Here is a 21,702-nt window from a genome sequence, read left to right as displayed (position 1 = left end):
CTTAGATAACTTTGTTTGCCCAAGTGAGTGTGTGTGCGTGCATGTATAAACTTCTGTGTGTGTGTGTGTGTGTGTGGGTGGGTGTGTGTGTGTGTTGGGTAGGGGTTGACTTCTGCCTAGGGAGGTGTTTGTAATTAATGAAAAGCAGCTTTGCCACCTGCTGCCCTAATGTCACTGGGATGTAGAGAGGCAAGCCCTGAGGAGCAGCATGAATATTTAACCGTGGCAAGAGAGGTGGGAAGTGAATTGTTGGAACATGGTAGCATTGCCGGAGGAAGCTGATGAGAGATGGTAAAGAAATATAAAACTAAAAGAGACAACAGAGATGCAGAGGAACAGAAGATAGAAGCGGGCCAAAACGATAATGTGAATGGAATGACTATCCCGCAGATTTGAACATGCTTTTAATTATAAGTAATGATATTAGAGACTTAGCTATAATCTGATTTTGTCAGTTATGAAACAGAAAATGTGCGCCATTTCCTTTTTATATCTGAGTTATTTATTCAAATAACCTCTCACAAACTAATTTCACAGCTGCAACTACAAAAGTCATTGATCAGGTGCCAAAACTAGCAGATGGGAAAATGGAGAATATCTTTTTCTGTTATCCACTACAACTGAAAAAAAAAACACTGAAACCATTTAATCGGCTATCCAAAGAAGATTGAGCTCCCAAAAAACTATAACACATTTGCACATATGATGCTAATTTGTTATTTTTGTTTTAACATTTTATGCAAAAACTGAAATACCGTTATACACCACTGTTTGCACAAATTGCTTGTTATGTAAACATTAGCAGTCAATACGGTAATCACACCCTGAATTCAATTAACAGTCAATTCCCCAGGTGTGATGCACTAGTTGGGACATTTCAGTCAAGTCTATCCAGGGATGGATTCCCCTGAGGCCTGGTCAGAGTTTACATCACATGTGATATAAACAGACTTCTGTGACAGAGGATGCTGTTGAAGATGAAGGAGTGGTGTTTTTCTTTTTAATATACTGTTCTTTGTTGTTTACAGTTGTTGCCCCTGCACACCTGTACAATTTATAGTGGCTTTACTGAGTATTCCTTTAGTGTTTTGAATCATAAGTAGTCTACAGTCTGTGTATTTGATGGCTTCTGTGTGCCATCTGAAAGCAACATTTGATTCAGATGGAAGAGACTGTGTTTTTGATGGAGTGCTACGCTTTAAGTTTGAGGTTTGCACAAGTTAATGTGTTTTGTTTTGTTTTTTTTCTTTTGTGTTTATAGTTTCAAGAAAAGTGTGCATAATTTCAGGAAATGTGCTTCAGCATTTGAGAAAAACAGCATCTGAGCGTTGGCAGATATTCCTCTCCAAGTTTGTGATGATATTGGACCAAAATAAATAAATGTGCCTCTGAGAAAAATGAGAGGGAGGGCAGAGGAGAGAGAGGACGAGGCTTTGTATTTGGCCATGCTTATAGTAGCTGTTTTTGCATGCACTGTGTATTTCTTTATAGTGCAAGACGTACTGTATACTGCATTTTGTGTTGCACACCAGGAAGGAAAACTGAAAAAAATGTATTTATTTTTTTTTCAAATTGATGGACAGACCAGAGTTCCAGCCAACAGCTTGCCCTACAGCCTGCTTTGTCCTCTGATTAAGCCACAGAAGATTATTCACCACCACACATGGTCACAACAAACACACTATATACTGCTGTGTTGCCATTTTGATTTGTATCATGCCAGTGTGTTAAAAGATCCTGGGCAAGCACTTCAGAGAGGTCAAGGCAGCCCTCTCACAGCATTCAACTTAATAATGGATATGTGATCACAAAATGCTGTCTGTGTGAGTGTGTGTGCACATGTGTATGTACTGCCTACGGGTACACAGCAAAGGTCTGCGTTGGTGTGAGCGACGGTGTTGCTACAGGTTACAGGTAAAAGATCAAATACAAACTTGTTCAGAGAAGCAGCTTTAACCTGAAACATGGACTGGTGTAAAAATATATCTTTTAAGTTTCACACTTTTATCCAGGTACTGTAGAAATCCTGCTTTGGGGAACAGATCCCTGGAAGTCAAATTTGAATGATTTATACACCCTGGAGCATAGTTCTGGAAAATTATCTTGGCAGCCAGATAAATAGTAAACACAATGCCACAAGGTACACACAGTAGGTGTTTTACCTAAAATGTACCCTTGCATGTACATATGTATTCGTTTAGCTAATGCGTGTGTGTTGACAGTTTCAATGCAAAGAAGAAGTAGGACCAATTTTTCCCGACCCTTTTCCCTCTCCCTTAGAACTGAATGAGGAAGCCTGTCTTTTTGCAGCAGGGTATGTTGGTGTGAAAGGGTCCGAAGGCCCACTGCTCTTTCAATTAGTCTCTGTTTTTAACTTCACCTGCTCACCCAAGTGAGAAAGTCAATAACAGGAAGGTTCCAGCTATTACTGAGCAGTCAGGAGTGTTTTCAGGAAGCAGACTTTGCTCCATCAGTCAGAGCTGTGACTGACGAACCAAATACCCTCTTCTTTTGCATATCCTCCCAAGATCCAATTCTATTTGTGTTTTCAGTCATTTATTCAAATTATTTCCTAGCTTTCCAACAAAGTGAGTATACAGGCAATTATCACCAAGTGAAATAATTGTTACTACATGAGCTATGGCCTCTGTGCTAACTGTGCTGAGTCAGCAAATATTAGCCGTCAATGACTGAATCCTTCAGTGTCTAGAGGTAGCATTATGTGTGTGTCTGGTATAATGTGATTTATTGTGCTATCTCTGTCTCCGGGAGAATATCCAGTGCATTTTAATTGAGTAAAAGAGTGTCTTGTGATTTGAAAATGCTGACAAAGCAGGAGAGGAGAGGAGAGGAGAGGAGAGGAGAGGAGAGGAGAGGAGAGGAGAGGAGAGGAGAGGAGAACTTATGTAGTTATCACAGAATAATATGAACAACTGATAGAAAAGTCTGTAATCAGCCTCTTAAATTGCAGAGGTGGTACAGGTTGTCTATTTCATTTATGCCACATTAAAAAGAATCAACATCACATATATTCAGATCATAAAAAATAATGATAATAATTTAAGAGTTAGACTAAGATAACAATAGGCTACACATGGCAAAAAAACATGGATGCAAGCTGTAAGCTACTGGCATTTCACTTACAGCTGTGACAATTGTTGCTTTGGTAAGTACTTGAGAGCATCTTCGTTTGGCTGATTCAATTTCCTGGCATCAAATTATATGTCCACTTAATGAACATCATTTGTTGGCTAATTATGATCTGAACTTAGCTGAAGCTTCAATGCTTTTATACTGTACTGCAGGAAATTGCCAAAGACTGCTATGAGCTGAGATTCAATGCAGAGTAAGATAAAGAGAGAAAGAAAGAAAAGAGGGGTCAGTTTTAATTGATGTGACATGAGTGGTCTTTTATTATAATCATCACCAAATTTCTTTAAAAACTAGCTTAAAGCAGCCGTGTGTGCCTCTTTGTAGCAGGCAGGGTGCTGGGGGTTGAATGTGTTTGTGTCTACGGTATGTGCGAGTGTGTGCATATGTCTGTGTCAGCATGACTTAGAAAACTTGACAGGCGGGAGTTGGGTTGACTGCAGAGCAGAGCGCTGCCTCTCCGTACTGCCCTGCCCTCAGTTATTTAATTTCCCCCATAGCTTTGATTTCTGATGTGTGTGTTGAGTCCAGGCAGCCATTATGCACCAGTGAGTTTCCAGAACAAAAGGAAGTACATTGAGGAACACTGCCAGATAGCCTCTTTCTCATTATTCTTATCAATGCTACAAATTTGTCTCATATACAACGTTTTTGTGGCCATTAGGCTCCAGTTCTCTGCCTTAGGCCGCTGCCTTTAATGTTTTATAGGCTCACACTTCTTTGGACCCCCTGAAAGCTCCTTGTACATTTGTAATTTATGATCCATGTGAAGTGCTGTTAACAGTCATTCTGTACTGACTGTACCCTCTCGCTCATGTACCTTTGGGGGAAAAAAATAGGCATTAAATGATGAACATCCAGTGTCTGGCCGGTAAGTAGAGCAGTTTGTATTTGAAGATGTGTTCTGTTTTGAAGGGTGTTTTCTGGAGCTTGGGGAATGAAATTGACCTGAAAAGTGGCGCAAGCTTCTGAGCCGTCCCCCTCTGTAAATTGTAACTACACAGAGCCAAGCAGTGTCAGCTTGTAAAGATGGTGAAGCTTTAGAAAGTTTGGAAAGTAAAGTGTTGCTGTAAGTGTTGATAGTCTTTTATCTACAAATCCCTCAGTTCCCCGTGTTACCACAGTAGACTCAGTCATAAGCTGCTCAGATACTTTTCATCCTGCTCGTGCTTCATAAATAGGTCTTTCAGTATGTCTTGTTCTGGCTGATTTCAAGTATTTACTCTTAACAAATCCAACATAATTATCAATCAAGCCTGACTAACCACCTAAAATCCTATCATGAGCCTCTTTTTCTGGGTCACTAAATATTTATGAAGCCTCCAAGCACATTGTGAGTTGTTTTTAGTGACAACAACAACAGGGAGAAAGTCTTTTGAGACTCTGATTCCTATCAGAGCACACTTACAAACTAGCTTGCAGCTTGCCTTGCCTGTGAATATGTATGAGATTCCTCCTTTGTGACTCTCAGGGAGGTAAATCAGCTGAACACTTCAACAAAGACTGCATCTTTATCTAAGTGCTCCGCTGGCAGATTAGTAGCATCTTGTCAGGGTTGAATATCTTCTGTTTCTCCTTGGGGATCAGGGAATTAGAAGGTCAGCATCTCAGAGGGGATGATGATAGGAAGAGGCTTTTCAGCGTTGCCGTGGCACCAGGTGATGTAATCCACATCGGCGTACCAGGAGGCCTACATTTGGGTCACCGGAGAATATCTCGACCTTCTCTTTTCTATGGGAGTCACTAGCTCACAGAAAATGGGAATGCATGTGGTGAAATACATGTGTTGATGTGAATATTCAGGAAAGATAAGGGGGGGCTGCTTCATGAGCCTTTTAAGCATGTCAGCCCTTCTTCATGTTCAATGTGCACAGAATAATGTTTTTTTCATAAGGGCATTCATGTATTTTATAGCATTTCCTCTGAATCTCAAACAGTTAGTGACTGATTATTCAATTGGCAGAAAATTAATCAATTGTGCTCTTCTTTCTGCTCTTCTTTGTGTTTTGAACTAATAGTTGAGTTGGGACTATAGCTGCAACAATTAGTCAATTAATTGATTAGTTGCTAACTATTAAATTAATAGCCAACTATTTGAAAATATGAAGAAGAAAATGTCCAAATTCTCTTATTCCAGCTTCTCAAATCTGAATATTTTCTTGTTTCTTTAGTCTTCCATGACAGTAAACTCAATATCTTTGGGTTGTGGACAAAACAAGAGATTTGAGGACATCACCTTGGGCTTTGGGAAACCATGATTTTCATTTTTCACCATTTTATGGACCAAACAACTAATTGATTAATCGAGAAAATATTTAACAGATTATTAGATAATGAAAAGAATCGTTAGTTGCAGCCCTAAATGGGACTCACTATTTTTGGCTGGACTGCAACAGTGGGGGGGCCAGCCCTACACATACGTGAGTGAGTGATAAAGTTGCACACCGTTTCGTGCGGTACATTCACATGGGATAAGTCTTTATTTTACTTGAATTTACTGACATTACCCCCCTGGATATTCGTGACAACATGACAGGCTGCAAACTTTCACAATCTTGTCTCTAAATGACCCAAATACATAACTGATGGAAACAGGACAGCCTGACAGCTCTCAGCTCTGGTGTTAAATGCAGTGAAGCCGGCTAAACTCCTGTTTAAACAGACACATTGCAGTGTCTCTACTTTCTCCTCCTCTACCACCAGTGTGATCGACTCTCCGGCTGGCAGCGCTGTCAGCATCCGACAGGAGAGCGCGTTTGGATTTTATAACTGAACTAAATACCAGGACGCAAACTTTTTTTTATTTCTTTTGACATTTTCACATCACAAACGATGAACAACAGCATTAAAATACGAGTCTTGCAGGTAAAACATGAGACTCATGTAGGCTGTTATATCAGTTTAGTATAGGTGCGCTTGCTGTAACTGCAGTAACTGGGCAGTGATAAGTCTCTTGAATTCACTCCCAATGCTGTCAGACCTTTCATTTATAATTTCCAGCACAGCCTTTTGATGAACATGTAATATCCAGGAATTCACATCATAGGCACTGAACAAAACAACAAAATTATGATTCAGTTAATTGAGAAAATAATCTGCAGATCTATCGAATTAATTGAAATAATCATTAGTTACAGCCTTAATTTCCTCTGCAAGAAGTGGAAATGAAAGACTGGTCTTATACTGGAGATCAATAAGATGTGATGCTCCTCTAGTTGTGGGAACCAGAATGATGTTGATCAATGAAGTGAAGGACAGAGGGCACAAGACAGGCAGATGCCTCAAAGATGATGTATCTGAGTCTGCTGAGTCACTTCCTCTCATGGTTCAGGTGTGCAAATGGGTTTCAAGGACCAGTCAGTCCATACTCCTCTGGATGTTCCTTAAGATGGACTTAAGATGAAGGGAGACCAAGCATTTGCTGTGTTTGCCTCTAAACTTTGGAATACTTTACCTCTTACTATCAGGTTATCCAGCTCAACTGAGATTTTTTTTTAAACTTGTCAAAATTCACCTAAATGCCAGTGCTTTTTTAAATTGGTGATTTTCTTTCTTGTTTTTCTTTTCGTTCAAGATACTTTTAACTTGAGCCAAGGCCTTTCATCATTTAGACTGAAGTTAATTTGATGGCTTGTTGTTTAATCTTTGTGCACCCAACACTCAGGACAGACTCCACCTCTGACCTGCACGAGAAACTGCGTATCCACTTGGTTAAGCTTCACTCTGCTTTGTGGTAGAGCAGATCGAAGCCGAGATCAGAGGAACGTCTCTGCAAAGATGGAGAGACGGAGAGAGGTGAGGAGAGCAGAGAGGGTTAATCCTCTGGAGGAAAGAGGCGAGGCTTCATCAAAAGGGGCCAAAGTGAGGTGGAAACATGCAATATTGATGGAGGAAGAGGAGAAGGGAAGGGAGAGGAGAATATGGCTGGTAGATGAGAGGAAGAGACTGTTCAGACAGGTGTCTGACCACAAGTTAGGTTACTGAGTTATTGCTGGCTGAAAAAATACCCAAATTTAGGCACCATCACTCATGATTTCTTGCTTTCATTTCCAGAATAAAGTCCTGAACATTGATGGAGTCAAGGTGAAGCTCCAGGTAAGAACTTTTTAATTTATCCTGTTTTCAACCCTGCTATTCTTGCTAAATGCTCTAAGTTGACACATGGTGAGATGAAGTAAAGCTCTGTTGGTGGCCTTATTATATCATTACTGTGAAGACAGTAATGATCTTGGCACAAAAAGCCCCTAAAAGATAGTTACTGTATGTTTTATCCATCTCCATGAATACTTTCCATTTGACTTTGAGTAGTTCTTCCCTACTACACACTTCATTCACTGTTATGAGAAATGGCATCCATGCTGAGAACAACTTAGTATTGTTGATATTTCTGTCAAACGGAGCAAGTAATAATGATCTTAATTAGGGGCTGAAGGATACTGGTGGAGTGATCCTCTGCTCTGTGATGTGTTCATTTGGAGTTATTTTTCCTCCTGTAATTGCCATTCCTCATTATTGCCATTTGGATCCTGAGGGGATGGTTGCCCCAGGGGATAATCAGGAGGCAGAGTCAACCATCAAAGCTGACATGTCAAAGAGAGAGAAATTGATTAGCATGCAAAGGGAATGACAAGGATCCAAACAGGTGAGGGTCCAGAAAAAAATGCTGAAAAAATGGGGAATGTTTTTTTTATTTTAAAAAAGTAATGGTGTCAGCCAACCTGCACAGGCCTTCTCTAGGGTTAGAAGGAAATGTAATTGCCATCAGAGCCAAACAGTGATGTCTGATGAGAAAGAAGGAAGGAAAGAAGGACTTAATTAGCCTTATTCCACTGTGGTCAGAGAATGGGGTGAGTGAATATCGACCACAGCTGATTTATATTCAGTATCATGACCAGGGCAATGCAAAGGCATTAAAACTTAGTAATTAATGGCCTTTTACTATACTGTAAATATACGATGCTCTGACCTTAGAGCTGCACTAATCAATATTTTTATATTAACCATGGATCAAATAACTGCATGTAATGTACAAAGGGTCACTTGTATTGACTAACCTACAGAGAATTATCACCCTTCCCATCTGCAGTTCCTCTCAGCTCTACAGCACATTTCAGTGTCTTTCAGCTCATTGTTTTGGTTCTACAGCCCACAACTTTACAGTTTCACCGCTCTCATCAACCCTGTTTCACTGTATTCAGCAATAAAGTTCTGATAAACATAAAGGACTTATTCATCAAGTGGACATTAACACTACTCCAAATGAATGCTAAGGTTAGTTCTTGTCAGCTGCTTGTGCAAACAGGCAACCATTTGCTAACAGTTTACAACTTCATTGTGGTAGTATGGTGGTAATAAACCTATGGTGATAATATCTTACAGCTCTATATTTACAGTTAACTGTGCTGCCCCTAAGTATTCAAAAAATCAATAATGCAGCATTAATTATAGATCTTTTTCAGTGTCAAATTCATGAGACTATGGACTGTTCAATATTAATGTGTCTTTTTCCATATTCAGGACTTATCAGATATAACAGAAGTAAATTGAATGGAGGGCTTCACAATGAGCTCTATGAGCAAACAGAAAAGCTATTAAAAAGATAAAAAAAACTCTCTCTCTGTTCACTGATTATCTTCCCCTCATTCTCTGCAGATCTGGGACACAGCCGGACAGGAGCGGTTCCGTAGTGTCACTCATGCCTACTACCGTGACGCCCATGGTGAGACACTCACACCTGTATACTCTTTTATGAATGTTATACCATAGAGGGTTTACTATTCTTAGTTACAAGCGATCTCTAATTGCTGTTCGCCCTCAGGTCTTTTACATGCCAGTCAGGCCAGTGTCCCACTTTGCAGATTATGGCCTTATGACAGTGCTGTGTTAGTGTTACACCTTCATGCTCATTTACCACTTGATGCATAAGCAGTGGATAATGATGTTTTGGTATTGGTGTGGTGGATTACATGAGTGTTTTATGACAGGTGGGGAAGAAACCCTAAAACATATGCACCGTATTTTTCTATGTGTACAGTGAAATTGAGCCATGAATATAAAGTTTTTATCCTTAACATAATTCACAGGCCTGTTAGTATAAAGGCGTACAGGATTTTTTCTTTTTTCACCTGTGGAATATTATTATGTGCTGAGGTTTTATAACTCTTCTCCTTGGATAGAAGGACAGCACATTCAGGATTGATGGGACACTTTCATGCTCAGTAATCAGTCCTCAGTGATGGGTGTGTGTTTGTGTACAGCTGTAAGTGGAAATACCATTGGTTTTTCATAAAGCCAGTATTCAAGGCAGAGCTGCTTTTAGGAAATTGCTTGAATCAAATGGGCTGCAACTAATGATGATTTTCATTATCGATTAATCTGCTGGTTATTTTCTCGATTAATCAAGTAATTGTTTTGTCTATAAAATGTCAGAAAATAGTGAAAAATGCCCATTATGATTTCTTACAGCCCAAGGTGACGTATTCAAATGTGTAGTGGTTGTCCGATCCATAGTCTAAAGCCCAAAATACAATATTCAGTTAACTATCATGTATAGCCCCGTTTGGACCAAACATTCCAGGTACTTTGAAACCAGAGTTATTTGTATTTACTGTATGAGTTGGATGTCATGAATGAATGAAAAGAAGAAATGCAGAGGAGGAAAATGAAATGGGAACTAAGTTCATCTGTCTCCACAGTAAAGCCTCTGTTGAGTTTTTGATGGATTTGTGCTTTACAATGTAGCCACCATGAAACAATCAGAAAATAAAGTTTTATTTCTCTCATTCACTGGCTTTGTTCTCGCTACCGCTGCTCCCTCTCTTTATTCAGTCTCTAGCTCGCTTGACCACCACCACGCTGTCTCTCTTTTTTAGAATGAGTCAGGAAGCCGACAACAAAGCCTCACTTTAATTTTAATGTTAGCAATGAAGAGAAATGTCATCCCTTCATCCTGAACTGGTCTTAAATCAATACTATAGTACTTCCTTGTTTTATGAATGAAGTAGCACACAAGTTGAAGTAGCTGCGCTGTGTATGTTTGACCAATCAGCGAGGGTCATCCCTGCAAACCCCAATCCCAAAGTTCTTGTACATTTTGAAAAGACTACCCTCCCAACAGGAACCTTTTGGGAGGTAAAACAATCTCCCTGGAACTTAATTTAGACTCTGGTCCCTCCGGTGGAACCACAGGTAGAGAACTGAGTTCCTCAGAAGGTTCTTTGTCCCTGGGGAAAGTTCATGTGGTGTAAATACGGCTTATGACATCAAATTTTTACATTTGAGAAGCTACAAACAGCAAATGTTTGGCATTTTTCCATAAAAAATGACAAAAATTAATCAGATTAATTTTCTCTCAATCAATTAATTGACTAATGTGTTGCAGCTCTTGCAATAAAAGAAATATATCTTATGGTTTAGTTAGTCATCCTTCATCTTTGTTTCACTATCCAAGTGAGTTTGTGGTTGGAGAATTCCAAGTAAAACACACATACAGCATCTGTTAGCAACACTATGTATAGTGAAATACACATCCATGTCCTGGGAGTCATTTGTTCAAATTGGTATTGTCAAGTAAAAGCCAAGGACTCTGAGGCTATTATACAGGACCAGGAGTGTAAATACCATTCTTGCATGATGTTAGCCCATATTGTCGAATCACACAGACTGCTAAATATCTTTATAGAGTAAGTTATTCAGTGACAGCATGACGTGTATTGACTTGCATAGTCTGGATATTATCTTTAGTTTCCTGACTTTTCTCTGAGGGGCAAACGTGGCTTTGCTCCTTTTTTGGTACTTGATATTCATACATTGTTGCAGTAGGTGTCATTTTGTCCCCACATACGTACGGAGAATGTATCACCTGGTTTTGTTTGTTAATCTCAGGGCAGTCAAGGATCCGTGTGATCAAAAGGAAGTTTTACTGTCTCAATGTGTATTTCTCCTTAAGTCCATTTAAGTTTATGCAACTGAACAGGGCCAGGTTGTGTGTGTGCATGCATATGGGTGTTTGTGTGTGACCAACCGCATGCATACATGATTTAGTGAGTGTAAATTATCTGTGTCTGTGTATTATCCTCATTATGCGTGTCATGGTTTGGCGGTTAGCCTGCATATTTATAGCAGAATTTATTTGTCCCTGTCTCCTGGAGGGAGGGGGAACCCAGAGGACTTTTAGCAGGTCCAGTTTCAGGCACGATGCCTGGGAACATATCTTCCACTGAAAACCACATCTCTCAGCTTTTTGGATTGTAGTCTTAGACATCTCAGTGTCAGTGATTTACAATTACTTTTCCATTACTGCGATAAGTATATCCTTGGATAAATTCAGGCAGTTGCACTATTGATGCCACAGAGCAGGGTATTACATCAAGAATATCCACACATACTAATCCTTGGAGACGTGACCTTTTTAAATGCTTATCACCTTCTCACCTGTCTGTTGTAAGAGCTGGAGTGAGAAAAGAACAAGAAATAGCCCCTCGGTTTTACTGGAGAAACAATAAAAGGTTTGAGATTTTGTGTAAGATCTGAATATTCCACTTTATCGGTGGCCCTTGTAGGATTCATGAACACTTGACAAGCTCATGTAAATGAAGAACATCAAAAAACTTCTTTTGTGAGTCCTAACGGCAATATAACAGCCCACTCCACTCATAACTTCAATACCCATCTAGATACCGAGCCTATAAATGCTGCCGAACAATTCCTTGCAACTTTGTCTAACCTGAACAAACTCCTGTTTCAGCATAAGACTGTCAGTGAGCTTATGAAGTCTCTGAAGTGTCGTACAAAAAGGTCTGTTACAGTCTATTTTTCCCCAGCTTTCAGTGTTATGTTCAAACAAAAGTACATACATTTTGATCTGCCTGCTTACCTTGATACTGTGCGTACTCTTGGCTGTCAGTTCCTCTGTGATTCCCCAAAACACTGAAAACAAAATCTTTGTCTGCAAAGTTGACTTTTTGTCTTCCTTTTATCCCAACAGAGAAGTGATCATGTTACACAAGCAGTCTTAGCAGGTTTTAGAGTAAGCCCTGGTGACTTTTTGCCTGTTTGAAGCTGCACTGTACATTGGTCTACATCAAAGTTTCTCTGCGAAATGCCAGCCGACCTTGGGCAAAGCTATGCTTTGAATTATATGAATCTTTAACTGCCGTGTCTGGCAGAGGGTAAAAACAAAATAATCAATGTTCAAGTGAATTTTTTTTTCTCTTTTTGTATATGATATTGGTGCTAGTTTTACAGCAGAATATGAACGTGATATAATTTGGCTGGATGTAGGAATATTAAAGGTGCAAAAAATAAGATTTTGTTGGCCAATAGGACATAATGACCATGATATATCTTCAAAGGTGATTGAAAGGCATAACTAGCAATTTAATAGTAATATTACTACTAGTAATTTAACATCACATTGAAAGGCATTGGTTCAATGAAGTTTCAAGTCTTCAAGCACACCCAACAGTGATGTCAGGGTGAATACACTTTGCTGACTACACGTCAGCAAAAACAAAATTTTCTGATGACGTTAAGTTATTCTTTAATGATTACCACACCTGATGCCAAGATTTCTGCTTTTTGAAACTCTCATTCAAGCCTCTAGTCTCTGCTCTGAAACCAAAAACTCTCATTTTCCCTCAACCTCTGGCCATTATTTCAAACTTACCAAAAACTGAGGATGGTGCTAAAAGCAAGCAATGCACTTTATGGTACACCACAAATACTAAGCTCTATTTAACAGTACTGTACAGTTGAAGTAAATCAGTGGAGGCTGGTCCATAGAGGCAGAGGAGGTTGATCCTCCTCTATTTTTTGAGAGGCAAAAGGGAGATCAAAAAATAAAAAAGAATATTTGGTTGAAATAAACCATTACAAATCTCAGTATTATTTATAAAGTATTTTTTCTCTCTTCTTTGGAAAAAATCCATTATTGAAATTCTGTTTAAAATGCTTCAACAGCGACACCTGCAGGGCGGGAGGAGAAAGGGCAGTGTGTGAAGTGGTGGGGGGGGCGCAATTGGTGGAGGTGGAGTGGGGGACAGAGGAGGACGGGTGCTTGCTGTCCTCCGCAGGGCGAGATCTCTTACAGTGGACTTAATGTATTTCATTTTTTTCATGCTAATCTGTGATTGGCCATGACACGTAAAATGACGCTCCAAGGGAGGCTGTCCTCCCTTACCAATCAACAACCAGAATGCAATATTGACATCGAGATGGTCCAATGATAGTTTCCAGATTTCATCTTCCATTCTCTCCACTGTAAGGCAGAGTAGCAGCAGTAGATAGCTCCTTGCGTTAGCCAATGCAACAGCTGGCTTGTTGTAGCAGCCTGAAGGACTCTTTATACATCCATGGAAGGACTGTTAAGGACTGTTAAGCTAATGGGAGAAATGATCTGGACTGGGCAGCGCAGCAGCAGCAGGACGATGCCGGGGAGGCTGGAGAGAGAAGCAACCGGAGAAACAACCAGGAGAGTTAACTTGTTTGTCATTGTTGCTAATGATATCAGACTGGTTAAGCAGCAGCCACAAAGTTCTGTTAACTAACAAACAAGATGACCAACAGTCACAAATGGACGTTATGACATGAATACTTCATCTCCATGATAGAAAGAAGAAGACGTCAGATAACGTGAGTCAGATACAGCTTCTCTCTCTCTGTCTCTTTGGCCGCTAATTTCATCTCTGATGGTTAAATCTCTGTGTGGCTTTTTTTGTGTTTCTTATCTCCTTAACAAGAATGCAGCAGAGGTCATATAATGTGTTGTGGGTAACGTTAGTTTGCTTGTTGAAGTTACAGTGAGCTGTCTGGACTCACTCATTCATTTGTTTTTAATTGAGTGGTTGTTCAGACACCTGTTGATGTTGTATGATTAGTGTGCAGGAGGTCTGGCTGCTTGCTTCTGACGGTGTCTTTAGTTTGTTTTAAGCTGAGCCGTATATTGAGTAATAAGCTTAAAGTAACTGGAATAACAAGTGTTAACTAGTGGAGTAACGGATCGTAGTTGATCCGTGATCCATACGGTTTTCCTCCATGTTGGTTTTCCTCCTGTCCTTCTCAATTTTTTGAGTCGCCAGCCGTCACTGAAGTAAATACACAAAACTTAACAGCAACCGCACACCATGCACACTTTTGACAAAGTAATTGCAAAGTCTGACCGCATCTCAAGCTTTAAATAATGAATGACAATAACATGAGGCCAGAAAGCTGCACTATATTTGACGCCGACAGCTACAAATCAAATTCTGCCTAAAAGACTTCGGTCAGCCGTGGATTACTGTAACTGTTATATTTATATGCAATAAGATTGATGTTTCAGCCAGTGACTGTGACATTATGACACACTAAAGGATTCATAGTTAGCTCTGTTTGGAAAGGCCTGCCGGCCGCACTTTCATGACTTTAAACCCATTTACACACACACAATGTTTGACATGCAAACACACATTCCTGCATGAAGCCAAACCGTACTATGATGAATGGAGTTAATTGTTGCTGCCATAACTTTTGGGGGCTAGAGCAATGCTGCAGGCAGAGAAAGTCCAGAGCTAAAGTGCCAGTACCTCCAGGGAGCTGACGAGTGTGGGAGGGTGGAGGGAGTCTGTGAGTTAGGAGACGCGGTGAGATAGGCTTGTAGAGAGGATTATTTTTGATGTTGGTGGATATAAAATGTATCTGCTATGTGGGAGAAGAAGTGTAGACAGCCATCAGATATTTTCTCATTTGAAAAAAAATTCAGTGATTATTTACAGTAGTTTGAGTTTTCAGGACGTTTTCAACAGTTTATGTGCTTATCTTGGTTTAGTTTATTTGTCTATACTGTGATAAAAAAAAACATAAAACTGCAACAAGGAAAAAATGTGATGATAAAAAGAAACCAAACAAAACACAAAGAATAAATGCAAATTACAGTTTTACTCAGAAAGGTTGTTGGAGAAAAACAAAAGGCTGCAAAACATTTCACCCCTCAAAAGCATCCATGTCTGAGTCAGAACAGAAACAACATCATGAGAGCCCGTAAGTCTCCTTTTACACAGCAATTTCACACAACTGTTCATTTGCACAGATTGATGGAAGGCTCTCTGTTCAGGCATTTTCTTCCAAATCCAAATTAAGTAGGATTCAGAAGCCTCCAATCTCTTACTTTCACTTGGTCTTTGATTTGTTTGCCCTGTCTTCATCTGATATCTCATTAGATACTTTAGCCAGTGAACTGGATGCTGGAATACTAAACTGATCTATAATCTCCACAATTTAATCCAGTTTATAAGATACTCTACTAAAAAAAAATACAAATTTAGTAAAAATAGTTATGTAAAATGTATACATCAAAGACAACAAATTAAAACTTTTCAAATAAAGGAAATGAAATGTTGGGGTGTGAATGTGAAGAAAAGATGAAGTTTTCTCCAATTCCCATCGCTGTTCTTCCATCTTTGTTTTTATCTTTCCTCCTCATCGATGTCATTGTTTTCTCCTTTAAAGTGTCTTGCCAATTAAGCTCTTTCTCCTTTGTGTTGCCTTTCATTTCTGTTCTTTTTCATCTCAACATATCTTTGTGTATTCTGCGCCCGCAGTCTCTGTTCATCCAAACCTCAATTTTACTGTTCCACTTGCCAATAAATCTCATTGTTTCCGGTGCTTAAAAGAAAACACACACAACTGATTTGGTTAACTTCTCATAAATAACAATTGACGCTGACCTTTACAGATACTGGAAAAAATTATGAATAGAGAACAGCTTTTGGAAAGGATGCTTAATCCAGAAATACATGCATGAATCTGCACGGGCACACACACAGTTTATGATTTTCTGTGTCCTGATTTCAACCATTGAGTGATAACAGATAGCAAAAGAGTGAGAAACACCTCCAGGACAAAGGCAGAACTCAGTTTTATTACACAGCTGTCAGTGTCCATTAAGTTCATCTCTCTTGGACCACCTCCTTTCTCAGCTGCACAGCCCCTCGCTGCTTCTCAAATACCTGCGCTCTCCCTGGGCGAGCTGCTCCATAGATGGATATGGGGACATGGACTGATGCATCTCCGCAGTTCAGAAGGCCCTTTCAGTCTCTTTTCTCATTTTCAGCATCGTTCATGCTGTTAAGTTGATTACACACATACATGCTATATGTATATCTTTGCCAGAATAAGGCAGTACTCTAATTTCATTATTCAATTAAGGTCATCTGAAGACTAAATTAGAAGTGGAACTGCTTATACAAAATATTTGATATAGTGTGACGTTGTGTATTTGAGAAAGTTTAAATAAGAAAGGCGTGGCTGATGCTGGTGAATAAATGACCTAAAGATTATCATGTTACAGCTAACACTGCAGGAGCTAGCAATAAGGTGCTTTGTAAACTCAACAGTGTAAAAAACATAACTTCCAAAATGTTACTGTATTCCAACTGTATTACATGTTAGCCTCTCCTGTATGCTACTACACATCTTTACTGACTCAAGCTCATCTGTTTATTATCTTGAACTCTGGTTTTTAGGTGGTTTGGCTGACTGTGCACCTTTTTTTAATTCCCTCATTATGCTATTGTCTTTGTTAGTATTCACATGTATCATTTTTGTCCATTTTTGCTGTTTAGAGCTGCAACAATTAGTTGACAGAAAATTGTCAACTATTTTGATAATTAATCATTTTGAGTACTTTTTTTTTAAGAAAAAAAAACACTTAATATCCTCTTGTTCCAGTCCTGCCTAAATGTGTTAGTGGACTTTGTCAGGCAAGAGAGAGAGTATGGATTATTCAGCCCTGCCAGCGTGCCCAGGGTGAAAACGAACTCAGTAATCATAATCATAATTCAATTATAAAGGGAATTGAGACATCAGTGCGAAAGATTAAATTAAACATTTGCTGAGCTTTCCGCCAAACCATTTTATGTGAATATAAAACAATTTGCAGTCATGAATTTCAAAATGACACACTAATACTTATCTCTGTTCCTTTCAGCTCTGCTTCTGCTGTATGATGTCACCAACAAAACATCATTTGACAACATACAGGTAGGCTGCCTTTGGTTGTTCTTCATTTGTTCCAGCTGTTATTACTACTTTGAAGCCTCTGAAATGTTTTTGTACTTTATCCAGCAATCTCTGTCAATTTCATTCTCTCACTCTGTCTTTTTAATACTTAACTTCCACACAAATCATTATTCCTTCATAAACATGCTATGCTATATCAGTGAAGACAATTTTGGGATCGTGAATAATTGGATATGTGCAACAGATGTCATGCTGAACAAACACGGTTAGTTGAAATTATTCATTTAATTAATTTTGCCTCGGCCCATCAGAATAGATTTATGAAAGAAAGGCTGGAGCTAAATCAGTGCTCTGTAACATCTGATGCATCAATCATTATGAATCAATGACTGGCTGTATGATACCGCTTTGTAATGCCAAGATGCTGGGTTTCATGTCAGTGTTGTTTGTGGCGACATCATTAACCCACATTTTCATCAAAATCAGTCAGTGTGACAGATGGTTTAGCAGGCAAAGCGATATGAAGGTCTCCTCCGGCTTTGTTGGAGAATAAATAAAAAGGAGGAGAGAAAAACAACAGAACAAACGAGAGAAGTAGGAATGGGGAAGATTGAATTTGAGGGATAGCACGGTCAGCTCTGAGCTTCAGTTTTTTAAAACTATGTTCTTTCTATGGACCAATGAGAATATTCAACTGTCCATTCATCTGGTAGACCTCCAGTCTCTTTTTTTCATCCCTCTCTTTCTCTCTCCACTAGGCTCTAATGTCCCCAACAAGAGGACGAATATAGGATTTTGAATGTGACCTGGTTTGACTTTACTCCTTTGGCAGTCAGAGCCAGCAACATGTACCATAATTAGTTTGTCAGTATTCAGTTTTAGCATGAAGACCGTGTTAGAAACCCTAGATTGAAAGAGAGCCGTATCTCCTCAGTTCTGGGTCAGTATTCACTGCCCAGTCTTTACATTTCTTCTCCCAGAGCACCATACCTCCCAAGTTAATTAAACTGAAAAAAGAACGGCTTTTATCAACCAATTTAGTTGAGTTAAGTCATATTTTATTAATCCCTTTAGGGAAAATTGTCTTCTGCATGTGACTCACCACAACTATTATAGAGCAGTGGGCAGCCACACTTCAGGGTACAGGCACAGAGGCCAGCATCTTGGTCAATAGCAGGAGTATTCCTAGAAGGCTTGCTCACTTCTCCGCCACCAAACCATCATGGGGAAAACATGCAGATTTGACAGAAAAAGGTCCCAGTCTGCCCTGGTGATGTTCGAACTGTGCTGACCACTGAGCCACTGTGGTGCCTGTTCTGCTTGTTTGGTACAGACTGTTAAATGTTCTGGCTGTATGAACTCTTGACAACAGGGCTGAAAACAGATTAGATGATGAAGATGAAACTGATAGGAATCGCCAGACTACTCATGCAAAGGAAACCATTCATCAGACCAGGGAATTTTATTTCCTTCATAACCAGATTGACTGGATGTACAGCTTCATAAACTGAAGGTTTACATGAAAGATTCTTGTAGGGAAACTGTAAAAAACTGAAAAAAAGGTTGGTTGATGCAACACACAACAGTTTACAAATCAAATCACAATCTTGGCTGCCGAGACATATTCTCTTTATTGAGTCAGCTAAGGAAAAGAAAATTTAGCACAGAGGGCAGAAAGCCAACCTGGCACAAGGAATCTCAGATTTTATTTTTGTCCTTTATTAATTATCTACATATTCATAAAAATGACTTTGCAGCATGCATTGGCCACTATAAATACTTTTTGTTTTTGTATTTTATTCAGATAGGTATTTAGATAATACAGTAATGTTTTGAGGCCAGAGAAGAAGGAAAAGAAATAATAAAAGATGCAAAGGAGGAATCAAACAGTTACTACAATCCTTCAATAAAATAAATACTTCCCTCATGTGAAAAACAGGCTAAACAACACTATTCAACCCATTTGACGAATATACATTTCTCATTTTACCGCCTGTTGAAGTCAAATCTTTAGCACTTAGGATGGTAAAATGGCAGCTTTTCAGAAACATCCATCTCCTCAATTTCCCGCCTTCGTAGTGCCACTGCTGTGAGAGGGAGTGAAGTCGTGCCATCTGATGTCACTATGCCATCATACCTGCTGTTTCTCTCTGTGTAGTAAGTGTACCCTGCAACAGAAGGGGTGGCAATTTCCAACTGCTATAATTGACATTAGCCATCAGACCAGCAAAGGGGCCGTTAAGGGAAGGAGAGGTTGTTTGTCACCAGCTGGAGAAATATGATATGCCCGTCTGCCTTGAGAGATCGCAAAATGTGCTTCTTTAGCTCCATATGTGAATAGCAGCTCAAGGAGAGACGGAGGGAAAGGAGAGACGGAGGGACGAATCATGTGCAGGAAGTGGCAGGGAAGGACACTGATATGTTGGGCAGGCAGTAACAGAGGGGAGGTGAACGGTCAACCATCCGTAAAAATGTCTCCAGCTCTCTCTATGATGAGCTGGTGTGTCTACAGAGGACCTTCAGCCTTTGTTTTATGTCTCCACAATGCAATCCACGGCGCCTCAGGCTCTGAGCTTTTCTGTCCAAAAATCTCCGCCTCAGCCAACTGGGAGGACACTGATGCAAAGAACCTGAAATGTCTACACAAACTGTCCTTCACACTGTTGTGCCCTGAATTATTCTATGTATGAGCTTTCAGTATACTGTGTACACAATAAACAGTGTATATGTCGAATGCCAGACAGTAAAAATCCCTATTTTCATTATCAATTAATCTGTCAATTATTTTTTGATTAATCATTAAGTCTGTATGTTGTCACAAACAACATCACAGACAATTTCCATCACAGTTTCTCATAACCCAAGGTGACATCTTCAAATTGTTTGTTTTTTCCAACCAAAAGTCCAAACTGTTTTCAATTAACAATGATATAAAACTGAGGAAGAAATCCTCATATTTGAAAAGCTGGAATTAGTGAATTGTGAATTGCTTGATAATCAAAATAGTTTAACCAATGGTTTACTAAATGATTAATCAATTAATCGTTTCCACACTAATCCAGTGATCCAACCTTTTCTAAACTTCATCCATACATACCTGTAATTTACATAGTTCTGACATTATTGTTTTACCTCATTTACTTTACTACAGTGAAATGTCAGGATACTGTGGAAAATTTGAAAACATGGCCTATCTTCCACCTGAAGTGCCTGAACCTGCATGTTGTAACCTGTAATATGAGGATGTTTTCTCTCTCATGAGTGTAGCCGCTGGACTTGACTCTGTACCACTCATGCAACGTGACATCCTCTCAAAAATTGCTTCACAGCCCAAAACAACAATGACATTTTGGCTTGTCATAGTAGGAAAAGCACAGGTGTAAATAAAATTAGCGATGGCTGAATTGCATTTAGCTGCTTCACTTTCAGGGTCCTGGTGTTGTGCATCCTGGCTTACTGTCATGGTTTACTAAGACATTTGAAGAGAACAGAGCCGTCCTTAATGTTATCAGTAACACCTGTGCTTTTCATGCAATGACTAGTCAAACATTCTGCTGTGAAAAAGACACATCATCACACTAGTCTCTTTTCTTATTAGCTGTATTATGTTACTTTTCACCGAGGCAATGGCGCAGTTTCCCCATGGTGACTGCTGAAGTTTATTATTATTTAAACAGTTCTTAGTCTCCCACAGGTAAATAAGGGGTAATCTTAGGAGGCGCAGATTGACACATCCTTCCCTGCCCTGCTCAGCCTTCCCTCCTTCTTTTCTCATCTCCATATACTTCCACCGTTCTCACATTGGGTCAATGTCTATTACAGCAAGGGAACATGCTGGTGGCAAGCTACAGATGCCTTCTGGCACACCGCTGCCTAACGAGCACTAACTCATGTTAATGAACGCTAATGGTGATGAATGCTGCTCTGAAGGAAAGGGAGAAATGAGCGGGGCAAATCATTCTCCTCTCCCGCCCTCAGACCCTCTCCTCTCTGTGCTGTATCATTGTCTCCTCAGCTAGGAGGCATTTAGGCAAGCAAAGCATTAACTTCATAGGAGCTGTCCATCATCGCAGGGATAAAGACTTAACATTTAAGGCAAGAAAGGCTCAGTCACAACAATTCATCTCATGCTCTGACACCTTATCTTTTGTATAATTGTTTTTTAAGTGGTTAGAAGATAAGTGTCATTTCTTATAATCTTCAAAGGAGTGTTCATTTTTGTGCGCATGTATTTCAAGCTCCAGCCTGCATCTGAGATGATTCAAGTTATTGAGGTGTTTTATGTAGTCCGTGGGGGTCAGTGCCATGAATCAGTCTTTTGTTTATTGAATATAACATCAATAACAATAGAAAGTATTTGTTGGGTGTAAGCCATTGTAACAGAAATACACGAGCCACTTAGTAATGTGATGAATATCTTCATGTCAGAAGTAGTGCTTGAGGGAGACTATCAGAGTCCATTTAGGCCTCCGCTGCAAATCATTTGTCTGGGTTAAAAATCAGCTGGGCTCCTGAGGTGCCATCATACAGAACTAGGAATCTTTTGCCTTTGAT

At 39.6% G+C, this 21,702-nt stretch overlaps 1 protein-coding gene across 3 annotated transcripts in view; it reads left to right on the top strand.

Moving 5' to 3' along the window:
- Positions 1-21,702, top strand: part of LOC122967681 (ras-related protein Rab-26-like) — a 55,978-nt gene that overhangs the window by 16,423 nt on the left and 17,853 nt on the right. For all 3 annotated transcript variants that reach the window (XM_044332447.1, XM_044332449.1, XM_044332448.1), the window contains 3 exons: positions 7,204-7,245; positions 8,803-8,869; positions 17,117-17,169. In XM_044332447.1, coding sequence (XP_044188382.1) covers positions 7,204-7,245; positions 8,803-8,869; positions 17,117-17,169 — 162 coding nt within the window. The remainder of the gene's footprint in view (positions 1-7,203; positions 7,246-8,802; positions 8,870-17,116; positions 17,170-21,702) is intronic.

The sequence above is a fragment of the Thunnus albacares genome, chromosome 17 (assembly GCF_914725855.1).
Source record: "Thunnus albacares chromosome 17, fThuAlb1.1, whole genome shotgun sequence".
NCBI classification, from domain to species: Eukaryota; Metazoa; Chordata; class Actinopteri; order Scombriformes; family Scombridae; genus Thunnus; species Thunnus albacares.
This window is presented reverse-complemented; position numbering and strand designations above follow the sequence as displayed.